At 40.4% G+C, this 18509-nt stretch overlaps 1 protein-coding gene across 2 annotated transcripts; it reads left to right on the top strand.

The window, feature by feature from the left end:
* Nucleotides 1-16075: 16075 nt before the first annotated feature.
* LOC109170867 (high-affinity nitrate transporter 2.1-like) lies at nucleotides 16076-18277 on the top strand. Of its 2 annotated transcripts, XR_002052491.1 has the most exons (3): nucleotides 16076-17111; nucleotides 17388-18114; nucleotides 18262-18277. XR_002052491.1 is itself a non-coding variant. In XM_019320004.1 (2 exons), exons 1-2 carry the CDS (start codon nucleotides 16186-16188, stop codon nucleotides 18052-18054), a joined length of 1593 nt encoding a protein of 530 aa, XP_019175549.1. In that variant the 5' UTR covers nucleotides 16076-16185; the 3' UTR covers nucleotides 18055-18250. The 2 variants fall into 2 exon arrangements, 1 of the variants encoding a protein (XP_019175549.1); XM_019320004.1 differs by lacking the exon at nucleotides 18262-18277 and having other exon boundaries at nucleotides 17388-18250.
* The last annotated feature ends 232 nt before the right edge of the window (nucleotides 18278-18509 follow it).

Raw genomic sequence — 18509 nt, 5'->3', positions numbered from 1 at the left:
GTCTGGCCCAAATTGCCCAGGCACTAAACAATGCAGTCCTTCAACCGTCACCACCAAACCGAAACTTGGAAATCCACCGCCAAGTCTCGGAACACCAACCGCCTACCTTCTCAGGGGATGAAAACTCCACAATCCTCGAAGAATGGATCGGAACCTTTGACAAAATATTCAGAGCAACGGAATGCCCAGAAAGCCACCAAGTATAAACGGCGTCCTTCTACTTCAGACACGAGACCGACATCTGGTGGGTCCACGAGAAACCCAGTTGCGAACAAAGCCCCGGATTCAACTGGGAAACCCTAAAAACACGACTACGGGAACGATTCTACCCTAGTCACATGAAAGCGACCATATACGAAGAATTCCTCCATCTAAAATAAGGAGCAACCCCAATCACAGAATACTACCGGCAGTTCCCTCAAGCTAGCTCGCCTCACCCCCAAACTAGTACCTACAGAAACAATCAAACTCGAGAAATTCATAATGGGCCTCGACCTCGAGAACCAGAAGGCCCTAACCATACGAAAACCAAGAACTGTCGAAGAAGGCTATGCCAAGGCGTTCCAACTAAAACAAATACCGGGCAAACCACAGGAAACACGCCTGGGACACAAAAGGAAAATCGATGGAAACCACACAAACCCCCTCCGGGAGCCAAAAACCGCCAGGGCCACCTCACCCCACAAGGCCGTAACGCCAGCCACTCAAGGAAGGATCCTTACCATAAGCAAAGCCAAAATCGGAGATAGCAACATAGTCTCCGGAACCTTCCCCGTACACGCCACCCCCGCCACCGTACTATTTGACTCGGGGGCTACCAACTCATTTATAGCAACCGAATTCGCTACTCAACTCGGTCTTAACACCAACATAAGAGTAAAACTCCAAGTCAAGGTGGCATCCGGTGAAATCATAAAATGTGACCGCATGTACAAAGACATAATAATCACCATCGAAGGAGTAGAATTCCCTAGCAACCTAATACAATTCAGACTGGATGGAGTACAAGTGATCTTGGGCATGGACTGGCTAGGAAAATTCCAAGCACAAATCCTATGCGGTGAACAAAAAGTGGTCTTGCGGGGACCAAACGGCAAACGGGTATCCTACCACGGAACCCACAAGGACCCGGAAATCAAAGTAGTGAACATGATAAAAATGAAGAAATACCTGACCCAAGGGCACGAAGCCTTCCTATGCTCAGTCAAAGATCTCAACACCAAAATAGCCGAACCCCAAACCATTCCAGTGGTAAACGAATTCACCGATGTCTTCCCAAACGAGATCCCCGGAGCAACCCCAACCAGGAAAGTCAAATTCACCATTGCCCCGATCTCGAAGCCACCCTACAGGCTGGCGCCAAAGGAAATGAAGGAACTGAAAACACAACTTCAGGAGCTACTAGATAAAGGATACATCCGCCCCAGCACCTCACCATGGGGAGCACCAGTACTATTCGTTAAAAAGAAAGATGGGAGCATGCGTCTATGCATCGACTACAGGGAACTAAATCAAGTTACAATAAAGAATAAATATCCTCTTTCCCGAATCGAAGACTTGTTCGACCAACTTAAAGGAGCAGGGGTGTTCTCGAAAATTGATTTAAGATCTGGATACCATCAGATAAAAGTAGCCAACCCAGATATTCAGAAAACAGTCTTTCGAACACGCTACGGCCACTACGAATTCACAGTAATGCCCTTCGAACTCACCAATGCACCCACTATATTCATGGACCTCATGAACCGAGTATTCCGGCCCCACCTAGATGACTTCGTCATCGTGTTCATCGACGACATCCTGGTCTACTCCCGAAACAAGGAGGAACATGAAAAGCACCTCCGCACAACCTTGCAAACCCTGAGGAAACACCAGTTATACGCCAAATTCTCCAAATGTGAATTTTGGAAGGACAGCGTGGCCTTCCTGGGTCACGTGATAACCAAAGAAGGAATCAAGGTGGACCCAACCAAAATCCACGCCGTCAAAGAATGGCCCACACCAAAATCACTTTCGGAGGTCAGAAGCTTCCTAGGGTTAGCAGGCTATTATAGGAGGTTCGTACCCGATTTTACCAAGATAGCTCAACCCCTCACTAAGCTCATGAATAAAGAAACCCCCTTTCGATGGGACGACAACTGCACCTCAGCCTTCCAGGAATTGAAAGAAAAGCTGACCACAGCACCCGTCCTAGCCCTTCCCTCCGGAATGGAAGGATTCGAAGTTTTTAGCGACGCCTCCAAAAAGGGATTGGGATGCGTACTAATGCAAAAAGACAAAGTAATAACATACGCATCCAGGCAACTCAAAACCCACGAAGAAAATTACCCCACACACGACCTCGAGCTAGCTGCCATCGTGTTCGCCCTGAAAATTTGGAGACATTACCTATACGGAGTGCAATGCAAGATTTATACAGATCATAAAAGCCTGAAGTACATCTTCACCCAGAAAGATCTAAACATGCGACAACGAAGATGGTTGGAACTTATAAAAGATTACGACCTAGATATCCAGTACCACGAAGGAAAGGCTAACATTGTGGCAGACGCCCTAAGCCGAAAGGCTAACCACTCCCTCAACACCACCTGGGTCCTGCCAAACGAGCTATACAAGGACTTCCAAAGGTTGAACTTGGAGGTAGTAGAGCAAGGACAAACAAATTCTGAGATCCACCTATTCAATGTCAGAATCATACCCACACTACTCAAAGAAATCAAGGCCGGGCAGCAACAAAACCCAGAACTAAATAAAATTCGACTCGACCTAACTCAGGGAAAGGACAGACCATTCGAAATATGCGAAGATGGGGCAGCCTCCGCCATCAAGGGAGATGGTGCGTACCCACGACACACCCCCACCTAAAGCAACAAATCCTGGAAGAAGGGCACAACTCACCATACTCGGTGCACCCCGGAGGCGACAAACTATACCAAGATGTGAAAAAGATGTTTTGGTGGCCCAACATTAAAAAGAAAATCGCTGACTTCGTGGGCAAATGTCTAAACTGCCAAAGGGTAAAGGCCGAATGATGCAAGCCCAAAGGACTCGTACAACCCCTTGAGATACCACAGGGGAAGTGAGACTCCATATCCATGAATTTCGTCGGGGGATTGCCCACAACACCAACAGGCAAGGATAAAATCTGGGTAATGTGGACCGGCTAACCAAGACAGCACGGTTCATTGCTATGAAAGAAACATGGACAATGACGCAACTAGCCAGGGCCTACCTAAACCGAGTAGTGAAGTACCACGGAATCCTTCGAAACATTGTGTCCGATAGGGATCCCAGGTTCCTCTCACAATTCTGGAAGTCTCTACAAACAGCCATGGGGACACAGCTAAACCTGAGCACTGCCTTCCACCCCACTACCGACGGCCAAACCGAGAGAACCATTCAGGCTCTCGAAGACATGCTAAGAGCCTGCATGTTAGACTTCCAGGGGATATGGGAAGAACATCTAGACCTCATCGAATTCTCTTACAACAACAGCTATCACGCAAGTATCCGCATGGCTCCCTACGAAGCGCTGTACGGTCAAAAATGTAGAACCCCCTTATGTTGGGAAGACATGGTCGGCCCAGTAGCGCTAGGACCCCAATACTTACAAAACACCATAACTAAAGTCAAACACATACATTAAAGAATGAAGGCCGCCCAAGATCGCCAAAAATCCTACGCCGACCTGGGAAGAAAGCAAGCCGAGTTCACCTCTGGAGGAAAAGTCTGGCTAAGAATCTCGCCCACACGAGGGGTAATGAGGTTCGGAAGAAAGGGGAAACTCAGTCCCCGGTTTATCGGCCCCTATGAAATCATAGAAAGAGTCGGGAACCTGGCCTACCGCCTCGCCCTACCCATCGAACTGGAGCGGGTACACAACGTATTCCACATATCCCAACTAAAGAAATATATACACGATCTAAGCCACGTGCTACAACCCGAGGCCGTGGACCTTGACGACACACTAACTTATGAATAAAATCCCGTAAGGATCCTGGACACCAAGACAAGAACCACCCGCCAGCGAACCATAGAAATGGTAAAAATCCTCTGGACCAACCACGGGACCGAAGAGGCAACATGGGAACTCAAAGACACAATGAAGGAACGCTACCCCGAACTCTTCACACAAGGTAACCCAAGGCGAAAGCATAGGATAAGGGAAGAGGTCACTCAGCAAGGACCAAAGCTTCGGGGACGAAGCTTCCCGTTAAGGGGGGGAGAGTGTAACACCCCGTGTTACGGCCCCTAAACCAATTAATTATTTAAACATTTACCCAAAAGAAAGAATTAAATTTCATTAATTAATTAGGAAGGGTCCACCATAAGCCCATGGACCCTTATCCCAAAAGCCAACCCTTAGTCCTATAGGAAATAGAATTAGCTAAATCCATACCATTTAGATCCTAAGTAGGACTCTTAGATATATAAATAGGGACATAGGAGGCACCTAGAACTCACACCACAATAACTTTCACCACACAAGAATTCCCATAGGAGAAATCAAGAAAGAAGAAATCTTAAAGGAAAGATCCTTCATAGCCAAGGAATTTAATTAAGGCTATGAGGTAACCAATGTATCAACAAAACCTATTTTCTTTGCTATGATCCCCTTCTTTGGCTCCCTCTATATACTTGTGTCTTCATGAATTTCTTTATGATATTTGAGATATAATCTTGATTGACTGATGTGATGATTTCATGAGTGATCTTGATGATCTTGATGTTAAAAAGAAGTTCTTGATATTTATGTGATGATGCTTGATAAGTCTTGATGGTTCTTGATAATAAAAATAAAATATGGTTTTGATGATTTGGGTGGGATTAGAGCCCTAGGATGGATTGGGAATTGGTATTGTGATGTTCTTGATTTATATTTGGGTGGGAACTTGCATGTACGGGTGTTGTTCGTGTCAAGAAGTCGTGATAGGATGTATTCAATATGATTCTTGCTTTTGATCCATTAATTGCCTATGTGGTGTCGTTAATTGCGTTTAAAAATGTCTAAGCATGGTTTCGGGTTCCACGAAGGATCCCGGGACGAGTATTTGATAAAAGAGTCAGTGGGGGGTAGGTGGGGGTAGGGGTACGCGCCACCTACCCGCTGCCCGAAAATCACCGCCAGGCAGCGGGCAGCCGCTGGGCAGGGGTTCGCCTGCCGGCAACCCGCTGCCCGGACGATGATCTCCGGCGGGTGGCCTTCCACCCACCGGCTACCCGCTGGTCTGACACCCACCCCGGGTCTTCGGCTTCCCCGTTTGATGTTCCCCATCCCCCGTGGTGTCCCAACGGACCTCGTTTGTCATACAGTAGTCTAGTTTGATGTTTCGTGTACCGTTCGTAGGATAAAAGAGTCTAGGATTTGCATGCTAGTTGAATCGGTAACCCGTTGGCCTAGGTTGATGTCGTATGAACCCCTTAGGACTATTTTTAGTATGTGAATGATCACACGTAAGCTTGTTTATGTGTCTCCCCCTTCCCAATGTGCTATTATGTGCTATTATGTGTTATGTGATGCATGATTCCCCAATTTGGTTGCGATCAAATTGGCTATACAGGCAGTTAGATGGGTTGAGAACCATCCCAACTGTTAACCAGGCCGGTTGTGATCGATCAGGTATATAAATATTATATCGGGCTGCGGTCCACTGTTTGGTTGTACATGAGCTACGGTTCATTCTCCTGGCTGCGGTCAGTGATTCACTTCTTGGGCTACAGCCCATGGGCCTCGTGTGCGGATGGTCCACCGACTGGACGCGTCAGCGGTGTGTATGGCCATCAGCCTGAGGAAGGCCATAGCCCACCGACCGAGTGATCGGCGGTGTGTAGGGCTATGGTCGGCTGCGACCCACCGACTGAGGGCCAGCGGTGTGTAGGGTCGTAGTTTCCGAGGATCATCGCCCACCGACTAAGATCCTCAGCGGTGTGTAGGGCTTTCGCCCACCGACTAAGATTCTCAGCGGTGTGTCGGGCTTGATTCACTACGACCCACCGACTGTGCTGATCAGCGGTGTGTAGGGTCGCAGTCCCCGTAAGAGGATCACAGTCCACCGACTGAGCGCGTCAGCGGTGTGTAGGGCTGTGATCCGCCGTCAACCTATTGGCGGTCTGTACGGTTTGTTGCGATCAACCCCTTCATGCTGCGGTATGAGGTAGGGTGCTGCGGGGTCATGTTAGTGCTATACGCACTAACCCGCATGTTCGGGGCATGTGATTGGCCTCGTGGCACCACCAAAGTGTGCTATGTGATTTGAATGATGACTTGAGTGACGAATAAATGATGATTAAATGATGATGTGGATGATTTGAAAGTAAATTGTGACCTTAGATACATGTTCTTTATGATGTTGTCTTTATATAACTGTTTATCTTGATTGAATGTGCTTACCCCTATTTGCTGAGTCTATCCCTGATTTTAAAGCTAAAGTTCCCTAAGTATATCTCTTCCTGCTTCAAAATGATTTTCGTATATATATATATATATATATATACATACCTATATTGTATTTCAACGCGTTGGAGTGGGTTACCAGGATCATTCGCTGAACAGATATATTTGGCTTTCAGGCACAGATGAGTAGACACCGGAGCGCGCTAGAGATCCGGAGCGTAGACTAGTTAGTTTCCCTTTCGGCCTGCGTGCCATGATTATGTACTGACATTGCTTTGAGGCTGTTTAGTTAGTTTAGCCTGTGCATCTGAGCTTTCTAGCTCAGGCGTGGCATAGCACCCCGTACTCTTATGTATATTTTGGGATTTAATGAGAATTCGCCTTTATTATATAAGCTTTAAAAAGTTTCAAAATTTCGGGGTGTTACACTAACGGTAGTATAAGGGGGCGCCCCCCCCCCCCCCCCGGCACACTATCTAACGGAAGAACCTATTATGGGCTGCTTACCCCTTAACAAGGCCGATGTCAAGCGGGTGAGGAGAACCTACCCGCTCCTCGGTGATACACTCTGCAAGAGATCCTATAGCGGTACCTTACTGCGATGCCTATACCCCGGCGAGGTGAAATCTGTCATCAAGGCTCGTTGATCCCCTTTTCAAGGTGGGGGTAGACATAGTGGAAGCCCTACCTATGGGGTCAGTAGGCGGGGCCTGGGTGGAGGAGTTAGACGCCATCCTATGGGTGTAACATATCACTCTCCAACGAGCCACCGGCGAGATTCCCTTCTAATTATCCTATAGTTTCAAGGCTCGCGCCCCCCGCGGAGGTAGTCATACCCCCTGCCCAGCCCAGCCCTACCTAAGGAGTCAGTAGGTGGGGCCTGGGTGGAGGAGTTATTTCCACTACTTAAGAGGGGGGGGGGGGGGAAGGGAGGTATCTGCATAACCCATCCAACTATACCCTAAGGGGGCATGAGGACCGACCTCGCGTACCAACCCCGGCGGAAGAGCTTAAAGGCCCGGCGTCGAACGACCTGGGTCAAAGGGCTAGTACCCTAAGGGGGCACGAGGTACGACCTCGTGTACCAACCCCGACGGAAGAGCTTAATGGCCTAGCGTCAAACGACCTAGGTCAAAGGTCTAGTACCATAAGGGGGCACGAGGTCCGACCTCGCATACCAACCCCGACGGAAGAGCTTAAAGGCCTGGCGTCGAACGACCTGGGTCAAAGGGCTAGTACCCTAAGGGGGCACGAGGTCCGACCTCGCGTACCAACCCCGATGGAAGAGCTTAATCGCCCAGCGTCAAACTACCTAGGTCAAAGGGCTAGGGGGCACGAGGTCCGACCTCGCGTACCAACCCCGACGGAAGAACTTAACGGCCCGACGTCGAATGACCTGGGTCGGAGGGAGAGTACCCTGAGGGGGGCACGAGGTCCGACCTCACTACTCGTCACCCGACAGAAGAGTTACTGGACCTAAGCGGTACCCTTGGCTATATAACTATGCCTATATAAAAAATAAAAAAAAAAACGTTAATATTGTCAAAAGCCATAGTTAATCCATGGCGTCGGGGTCCGACCCCCAACTCAAGCCCCGAGCTTGATGTCAATGAGCAAGTTACTAAGCGGATGCGCCAAGATGGAGCGGCATTGGTAGAGCCGAGGCCTCGTGCTGACCTCTCGGTCGAGACCTCGCGCCTACCCCCTGGCCGAGGTATCTTGCCGACCTCTTAGCCGGGGTCTCGTGCTGACCTCTCGGCCTAAACCTCATGCCGAGGTCTCTTGCCGACTTCCTGGCCGGGGTCTCATGCCAACCCCCTTTTTGAGGTGGTTGGCCTAGCAAGTGCATGCTGGAGGGGGGGGGGGGTCGACATTTTGTCCCATTACCCCCGTCCGGTCGAACAAAAATCCAAAGCAAGTGTTACCAAAGCATAAATCGAAGCAAGGACAGTGAAGCTCATCGTTTCACATTGGTTAAGTGCTAGTACATAATGGATGAAGGAATCAAAGTTAAATTCCCTAAAGTCTACACATTCATATCAGGTGCGGCTGTGGGGTTGAGCTCGATGGTGGCGGATGCGGTCGTGGTCACCTCACTACCTCCCGCTCGTGTGCCCCCGGGTCAGAATTTGGCGCGGGGATCAAAACTTCTACTCTCCATTGCTGACGATTACTCACAACCTCGGCCGCGTAGCCCGGTCTCCGGACCAGGTGTAACACCCATAAATTTTTAAAATATTTAAAGCTTATAAAATAAAGGTGAATCTAATATTAAATCCCAAACAGAGCATAAACGAAGCATAATAGTCGGGGTGCTATGCCACATCTAGGTTTGAGAATCTAGACACACAGGCTAAACTAACCAAACAAGGCCTGAACTATAACTAATATCCATAATACAATTCAAGGCTCACAGGCCATCTAACTAATACTAAGCTAAATCCACGAGTCCATCTAACGCGCTCCGAAGCTACTGATCTGTACTTGGAAAAACATACGGTGTAACAACCGTTAGCGAATAATGTTGGTAACCCACTCCAACGCGTTAAGTACAATATAGGTAGATATAAGGAAATCATAGTGAAATCGGAATACATATATAACCTACGAGACTCTAATTTAAATCCAAGATCAAGACTCAAGACATGATAATAGACTCGACAATATAATCATAAAGACTAGCATGCGTCCAAAGAATACGATACAAGACATAATAGACAAATAAGCTCATAAATAGCAAATAGAGACAACAGTGGCATTCAAAGACAATCAATTAACAGGTAATCATCAAGGCACACAATTCATCTTCCAACCTTATACCAAGTTCCAACCTTGTAGCTCCTCTCCGTCCTTATATCAGTTCCAACCTATACCTCCAGGCCACCCTCATATCGCCTCCCTTATTCCTCCGGGCAACTACATGCCCCCACCGACAAACCACCTATCAACCACCAACATATAAAGATAGCGTCGCAGTGTCATTCGCATGATCTGTACCTCTAGTACCAATACCAAGGGGTCAGCGCATATAGCCCGACGGGGGAAAACACCACTACCCGTACCCACTTTCCAGCGGGTGGGTGGCAGGTGGAGGACCACCCGCCGGCGGGCAGCCATGATTCCAGCGGGTGGCCGACGGGCAGGCCACTGCCCACTAGAGTTGGGCACGCCGGGCAGCGAGTAGGTGGTGGGCAGTCAACCCCCCACCTACCCCCCACTGGTATGCAAACAACTTTTCGGTCCCGGGATCTCTCGTGGAACCCGAAACCACGTCCAAACACATTCCTACACATAATGACAAAACCACGGATTCAATTAACGAAATTAAATCAAGAATCGTTCCAAATACATTCTAACACGAACCCTAAACATGTCAAGACTCCACATTAATCATATAACGGTTCAGGAGCATCCGGAACCTCAAGAATATCAAGAAATCTATATGCAAAGCCCTAAAGACAAATCCTAGGCTAGAGCCAACATCTGATCATGCACAATCCCACCCCAAATATACCAAGAACATCACAACAACGAGATTCACGATACAAACCCTAGGGACAAGATCTAGACATAATTAAAATACAAGATCATTCATATAATCAATCCACAACATCGAGATCATCAAGATTATCAAATAAACACAATATAAATCCTAGGCAAAGGCTCTATCAAGACTCAATCACAGAATTACACATATGATTATCAAAGGAGCCAATCAATAAGATATAGCAAGGAAAATAGGTTTTGTAAGACATGGGTTACCTCTTAGCCCTAATCAATATCCTTGGCTACTAAGGTTCTTTTCTAAGATCTCCCTCTAGCGGGTTCCTCTGGGTTCGGTGGCGGGGAATTCCTTTGATAGTTTTCCTCGGAGAATATCTCGCGTGGTAGAATTAATTGTGGTAGGGTTTCTAAATGCTTTCAAATTCCCTATTTATAGATTCAGGAGTCCTAACTAGAGTTTGAATGGTAAAGGCCTATTTTCCTATTCCTAATAGAATTAAAGACTTGATTTAAGGATAAGGGTCCATGATACATTGTGGGCCATACTAATTAATTAAGGGAAATTCTAGTCTAATTAAATCCTTTTTAATCATATGTTAACAGAATAAACTCCACGATTGGTTTGGATACGGAGGCCATAACACTAGGTGTTACACCGGGCGCGGTCAAAGCGGGGGACAACCGTCCCCGCGAGTTAGGCGGGCAGTTAGGAGGCCCGTGGCTTGTATAAAAGGCCCTCTTTTGTCCAATTGTTACCCGTTCACTACTTTCATTACTATTGTCCTAATATATTCATATACATGTCATTCAAATGAATATATCCCTAAAATATTTTAAATTTTATCTCAAAAATATTAATATTATTTAAACTAAATTTTAGGTGAACTTAGTAGGTTATCGGTTCAGATATTTTTTTTTAATTATTATGTTATATACAAATATAAATTTTGTTCAGTTATCAAATGTAAAAATCTTACATATATTAGACTTAAAAGTTAAAAAAAAAAATAAATTTATTCCATTTAATTAAACCAAACATATGTAAAAATATTTTAAATATAAGATATAAAAATCACACAAAATTAAACTTGTGTTAATTTTATAACGTTAATCTAAAAAAATAAATTTGAAAAAATAAGTAACGTAAACAAGTTTTCTAAACATATAATGGAAAACAGAAAACAGTTTTCTGTTAGTAAATGGACCCAAAATATTTTCTGAAAAATGACTAATTTTCGGAAAAACATTTTCCAGAAGTCATTTTCAGGGTTTTCAAACGGAACTTAAAGGAAAAGGTTAGTTTGGAACTACTTAATAGGTTGCGAGTTACCCTAGACTCCTGCGTAATTTTTAATTCTATGTAAATGTATACAAATCTATACAATATATAAAAATAAAATCTTGAACTTTAACTTCCCGCCCAATTCCTAAAAAATCTCCGTTTTCTAATAAAAATATATTGTTTTCTACTTTTATATTCGTACTATAATTCTAGGTTACAATTCATATTATAATGTTATAAAATAGTGTAATACAATTCCTATTCTAATCTATACTATATATAAAAACAAAATCTTGAACTTTAACTTCCCGCCCAATTCCTAAAAAATCTCTCTTTCTGATAAAAATATATTGTTTCCTACTTTTATATTCGTACTATAATTCTATGTTACAATTCATATTTTAATATTATAAAATAGTGTAATACAATTTCTATTCTAATCTAATCTATATCTATATTATATATAAAAACAAAATCCTTGCACAAAAGGAGCCCCCTCACTATCGCTGGTGAGACTCGATCCTTGGTTATTCTTCCAACTTTTCACCTCTACGACTAGTTAAACTGCCCATGCGAGTTAAAATTCATATTCAAATATTATAAAATAGTGTAATACAATTCCTATTCTAACCTATACTATATATAAAAACAAAATCCTGAACTTTAACTTCCCGCCAATTCATAAAAAAATCTCGCATAAAAAATATATTGTTTTCTACTTTCTTATTCTTACTATAATTCTAAGTTAAAATTCTTATTCTAATATTATAAAATAGTGTAATACAATTATATTCTAATCTTTAATATATATAAAAACAAAATCCTGAACTTTAACTTCCCGCTAATTCCTAAAAAAATATATTTCTAATAAAATATATTGTTTTCTGCTTTACTATTCGTAGTATAATTCTAAGTTAAAATTCATATTCTAATATTATAAAATAGTGTAATACAATTCCTATTCTAATATATACTATATATAAAAACAAAATCTTGAACTTTAACTTCCCCTCAATTCCTAAAAAATATCTCTTTCTAATAAAATATATTGTTTTCTGTTTTCCTACGATATTATAAAATAGTGTAATACAATTCCTATTCTAATCTATATCTATACTATATATAAAAAAAAAAAATCTTGAACTTTACCTTCCCGCTCAATTCCTAAAAAATCTTCCATCTGATAAAAATATGTTGTTTTCTACTTTTATATTCGTACTATAATTCTAGGTTACAATTCATATTCTAATGTTATAAAATAGTGTAATACAATTCCTATTCTAATCTATACTATATATAAAAACAAAATATTGAACTTTAACTTCCTGCCCAATTTCTAAAAAATCTCTCTTTCAAATAAAAATATATTGTTTTCTACTTTCATATTCGTACTATAAATCTAGGTTTAAATTTCTATTATAATATTATAAAATAGTGTAATACAATTCCTATTCTAATCTATACAATATATAAAAATAAAATCCTGAACTTTAACTTCCCGCCCAATTCTTAAAAAATCTCTATTTCAGATAAAAACATATTGTTTTCTACTCTCCTTAATTCAAGGTTAAAATTCCTATTCTAATATTGTAAAATAGTTTAATAAAATTCTATTCTAATCTATACTTTTATATATATATATATATATATATATATATATATATATATATATAACAAAAAAAACAAAAAAAAAACAAAATCCTGAACTTTAACTTACCGTCCAATTCCTAAAAAAATCTTTTTCTAGGGTTTAGGTTAAAAACTTTGTCAGGGAATAACTTTTCACTCGGTTGTCTGTTTTAGACAATTTTTTTTTCAAATCGCGTATTTTTTCGAGATCTACCCACCGCAAACAGCCAAAGGCAGTTTGCCCCACCAATTTCTCAAAAACATGCTTCTTTTGCTCTTAATTTTAATTTTTTTATGTATTTAGATGATTTCAACAATATTTTAAACAATTTTATAACCACTTAAATAAATAGTTTGCAAGAAAAAAACGATGAGAACCTTATGTTATTAGTGAATTTTGATAATTTTTAATTTTTAATTTTTTTTACATTTAAAAAAAATAATAAAATCGGCGCTAGGCGCCCCCTCAGCGCCTTGGGGGCACCTAACGTGTTTTGCAACCTTTATATATATATATATATATATATATATATATATATATATATATATATATATGTGTATATATATGTATATATATGTGTGTATATATATATATATATATATGTATATATATATATATACATATATATATATATATATATATATATATATACACACACATATATATATATATATATATTTCAAGTATAATAAAAACCATATGTAATAATGTAATTATAGAATAATAATAATAATAATAATAATAATAATAATAATAATAATAATAATATGATTTTTATTATACTTGAAATAAATAAATAAATATATATATATATATATATATATATATATATACATATACATATACATATACATATACTATACATATATATATATATATATATATATATATATATATATATATTTCAAGTATAATAAAAATCATATGTAATAATGTAATTATATAATAATAATAATAATAATAATAATAATAATAATAATAATAATAATAATAATAATAGTAATCCAAACAACACTACATACGAAATAAAATTAAAATTAAAAAAAAAATAAGAAGAAGAAGACAGATGTCTCCTCTTTGTAAGTGATATGGCAATGTTATGAAATAGGAGATCTTGATGCCTTATATATAAGAGGAACAACTCATTTTACAAACATGATTACTTGCCCATCAATGTGGGCAAGTATTAAGACTCCAAAAAACTCTTATTTACAAAGTCTTAGCTTAATGACTTTTTTATTTTAGTTTTTATTTTAAAAAATTATTATTTATTATTAGGGCGGTTCAGGAAAGATTAACCCAAAATGTATATGTGTTGTTTTTGTTTTTAGAAGTTTGGAGTAAAATTTTTGAGTTATTAAATAATATTTTTTGTGGTTTGATTAAAGACAAAATGTTAAATGGCGAATTTGTCAATAATCAAACAAGGCCATTATCTAATAATTATTATGCAATTTAACAAATTAATTGTAATATAAAAGTTCGTTTGGAAAGTAGAAAAATAATTTCTGAAAAATGAGTTATTTTTCATAAAACATTTTTCTTTTTAATTTTTTGCTGCACAACAGAAAATTGTCTAAAAAAAATTATATTATTATTGTTATTATTATGTAATAATGTAATAATAAAATAAAATTACAATAATAATAATAATAATATTAATAATATAAGAATAATAAAAACAAAACTATATACAAAATAAAATTTAAATTTAAATTTAAATTAAAAAAAAAAAAAAGAAAAAAAAGAAAAAAAAAAAAACGGAACCACGAGCTCCCCTTTGTAAATGATGTGGGATCATTTTGATCAATTTGATCCCACATCGAAAATGTTTGGAAAGAGGAGCTCTGAGCCAATCGTTATGCCTTGTACCCGTGTCCAGCATGCTTGCTGGACACGGGTAATAGTGCCGTTAGGCACTGTTATCTCCTTCTTTTTTTTTTTTTTTTTTTTTTTTTAAATTTCAGACCACTTTGTTATAGAAGTATATGTTCATAATTTTATTACTATATGTTAATAACTATACATTCATAACTCCATAACTGTACGTTCATAACTCTATAACTGTACATTCATAACTCTATAACTGTACATTCATAACTCTATAACTGTACATTCATAACTCCATAATTGTACATTCATAATTTTCGAAGCTCTATGTTCACAATTTTAGAGCTCTATGTTCATAATTTTATCACTATATGTTCATAATTGTAAGTTCATAATGTTAGAGCTCTTTGTTCATAATTCAATCAATAACTGTACATTCATAATTCCATAACTGTAGATTCATAATCTCATAACTGTAGATTCATAACTCCATAACTGTAGATTCATAACTCTATAACTGTACATTCATAATCTTCGAAGCTCTATATTCACAATTTTAAAGCTCCATGGTCATAATTTTATCACTATATATGTTCATAATTGTAAGTTCATAATGTTAGAGCTCTGTGTTCATAATTTCATAATTGCATAACTGTACATTCATAACGGCATAACTGTACATTCATAATCCAAAAAAAAAAAAAAAATAACGCTGTTAACAGCAAAACGCGCGCGAATTTTTTTTTTTTTAACTAAATGACGCGTTTTTTTTTTGAAAAACGATGTCGTTTTGGGCCCGTGTCCACAATTCATTGTGGACATGAGTCCAGGGCATAATTTGCCCTCTGAGCAATGCTCCTCTTCCAAACATAATTACTTGCCCATCAACATGGGCAAGATTGAGAAGGCAAAAGGCTTTTATTTAAGAAGCCTTAGCTTAATGACTTATTATTTTAGTTTTTCTTTTAAGAAAACATTTTACTAACAATGATAAATAAAATCTTCAAAGTTATAGCACCACATGTGTATATCTAGACATTAGCTATTAATTTGAGCAATTATTCACACAAATTCAAACAATGATAACATCAAAATACATAAACGATCCAAATCATATCTTTAGTTGCACTATATAATATTTATAATGTTCTAATTTAAATGATTATATATCTATTCAAATATTCTTAAAATATTACAACAAATCTGCAGGGTGAAAATACTAGTATCTAATTAAACAAAGTTAAGAACCAATTACAATGTAGTTGATTCTTGGGATATTCAGAAGCCCAATCCAGTTGGCGATGACTAATGAGCTGAGATGTGGCGAATATGGAATCCTCAAGTGGATCAATATATATGTTTTTTAATGTTGTCTTTTAGCCACTGGAATCTCCATAGGCTATATAGACAAGTTCCCAATGTCAACGCTTAATCCCTATATAAACGGTCATTGTTTCCCAAGATTCAGCAGACTAATAATCCCTTGCTTTTAAGTATCCTTAAATAGTACTAATTTCAATTCGAAGAGACAATTCAAAGACATTAATGGCGGATATAGAAGGTTCTCCTGGAAGCTCCATGCATGGAGTGACCGGCAGAGAGCCGGTTCTGTCTTTCGCCGTGGCCTCCCCGATTGTGCCCACTGATACGACGGCGAAATTTGCTCTGCCGGTGGATTCAGAGCACAAAGCCAAAGTGTTCAAGCTCTTCTCCTTAGCTAATCCCCACATGAGAACTTTCCACCTCTCATGGATCTCTTTTTTCACCTGTTTCGTGTCCACGTTCGCCGCCGCTCCGCTTGTTCCTATCATCCGCGACAACCTTAATCTGGTTAAGTCCGACATTGGGAACGCCGGAGTGGCCTCCGTCTCCGGGAGTATTTTATCCAGGCTGGTGATGGGCGCGGTGTGTGATCTCCTGGGCCCGCGTTACGGATGCGCTTTTCTCATCATGTTAACTGCCCCCACCGTGTTTTGCATGTCGTTTGTGTCCTCCGCCGGCGGCTACGTGGCGGTCCGGTTCATGATCGGATTCTCACTCGCCACCTTCGTCTCCTGCCAGTACTGGATGAGCACCATGTTCAACAGCAAAATCATAGGGCTTGCGAACGGGACCGCCGCGGGATGGGGGAATATGGGAGGTGGCGCCACCCAGCTTCTAATGCCGGTTCTTTACGACATAATCCGGAAAGCCGGGGCAACTCCGTTCAGCGCCTGGAGGATCGCTTTCTTCATTCCGGGTTGGCTTCACGTCGTGATGGGAATTCTGGTCCTCACCCTCGGCCAAGACTTGCCGGACGGCAACTTAGGATCGTTACAAAAGAAAGGCAACATTAACAAAGACAAATTTTCAAAGGTGTTTTGGTACGCCGTCACAAACTACAGAACCTGGATCTTTGCCCTCCTCTATGGATATTCTATGGGTGTTGAATTGTCAACTGATAATGTCATTGCTGAGTATTTCTTTGACAGGTTAGTTTCTTTCTTTAATTTATTTTATGTTTTACTTTATATATATATTTTTTGTAGGTATAGGTGTTTTTCATTTAGTATCTTCAAGACAGGATAAGGCTAATTCAGATTCTGTTAAAATTATGTTAATTATTTTTAGATTGGAGACAATTTGGCTTGGTTATTATAGATTTCTCTGAAAGAAAGTAATTTATTGGCATTCTTGATTAGTTTACCTATTTGTAATTTTTAGTATGTTAAGATTTTGTGTAGTTAATTTAAATTTTGTGTTTCCAGGTTTGATCTAAAGCTCCACACCGCTGGAATAATTGCGGCGACCTTTGGAATGGCGAATCTGGTGGCGCGGCCGTTCGGAGGATTTGCGTCCGACTACGCCGCGAAGTTCTTCGGAATGAGGGGGAGGCTATGGACCTTATGGATCTTGCAAACGATGGGAGGACTGTTCTGCTTCCTTCTGGGGCGGGCGAATACGCTTCCCTTAGCCGTGACATGGATGATCATCTTCTCCATCGGAGCTCAGGCGGCCTGCGGGGCCACTTTCGGCATCACACCCTTCATTTCCCGGCGGTCGTTGGGCATCATCTCGGGGCTGACCGGCGCTGGAGGCAACTTCGGGTCCGGATTGACGCAGCTAATATTCTTCTCGACCTCAAAGTTCTCGACGGCGTCGGGGCTGTCGTACATGGGGATAATGATCATGGCGTGCACTCTTCCGGTGACTCTGGTCCACTTCCCGCAATGGGGAGGCATGTTTTTCCCTGCGTCAAAGGATGCTGTGAGGGGAACCGAAGAGCATTATTATTGTTCTGAATGGAACGAGGAGGAAAAGCAGAAAGGTATGCACCAAAACAGCCTCAAATTCGCCGAGAACAGCCGCTCTGAGCGGGGGAAACGCGTCGCTCCGGCTGCTACGCCGCCTAATGTCACGCCTGACCGCTTCTGATGATTCCCTGAACTATCCAATCCAAACTCTATATTCTTGGAATCAAATACACATTAAATTTATCCACGATTCAATTCACACTGTTTATCTGCAGTATTTTGTGCTTTGAGTTTTATGTTGAGTAAATCATTAAAACCAACAATATTGGTAACTGCTGGGTGTTAGTTTTCGCAAGCCAAAAATGTAGAACTATGGTCAAAATCATTCATGTTATTGTGTAATATCTCTAATTTACCTGATCATAAGTATGTTACCGGGTATGTTTGTGATGAGTAAACATAACTGTATTGCTTCAAAGTCTGAGTAAAAGTTTTAGTGTGTCCTCTTGTCTATTAGAGGGTCTAATATTTGAATCGTTATGTTGTGCATACGGATGCAAAAACGACATCGTTTTATTAAAAACACGCATCCCACTTAAAAAAAAATCAGTTTCGATTCTGGAATTTTAGTTCATA

This window comes from Ipomoea nil, unplaced genomic scaffold (assembly GCF_001879475.1).
Source record: "Ipomoea nil cultivar Tokyo-kokei standard unplaced genomic scaffold, Asagao_1.1 scaffold3377, whole genome shotgun sequence".
Lineage (NCBI taxonomy): Eukaryota > Viridiplantae > Streptophyta > Magnoliopsida > Solanales > Convolvulaceae > Ipomoea > Ipomoea nil.
The sequence above is the reverse complement of the archived record's forward strand: the minus strand, read 5'-3'. Positions and strand labels throughout refer to the sequence as shown.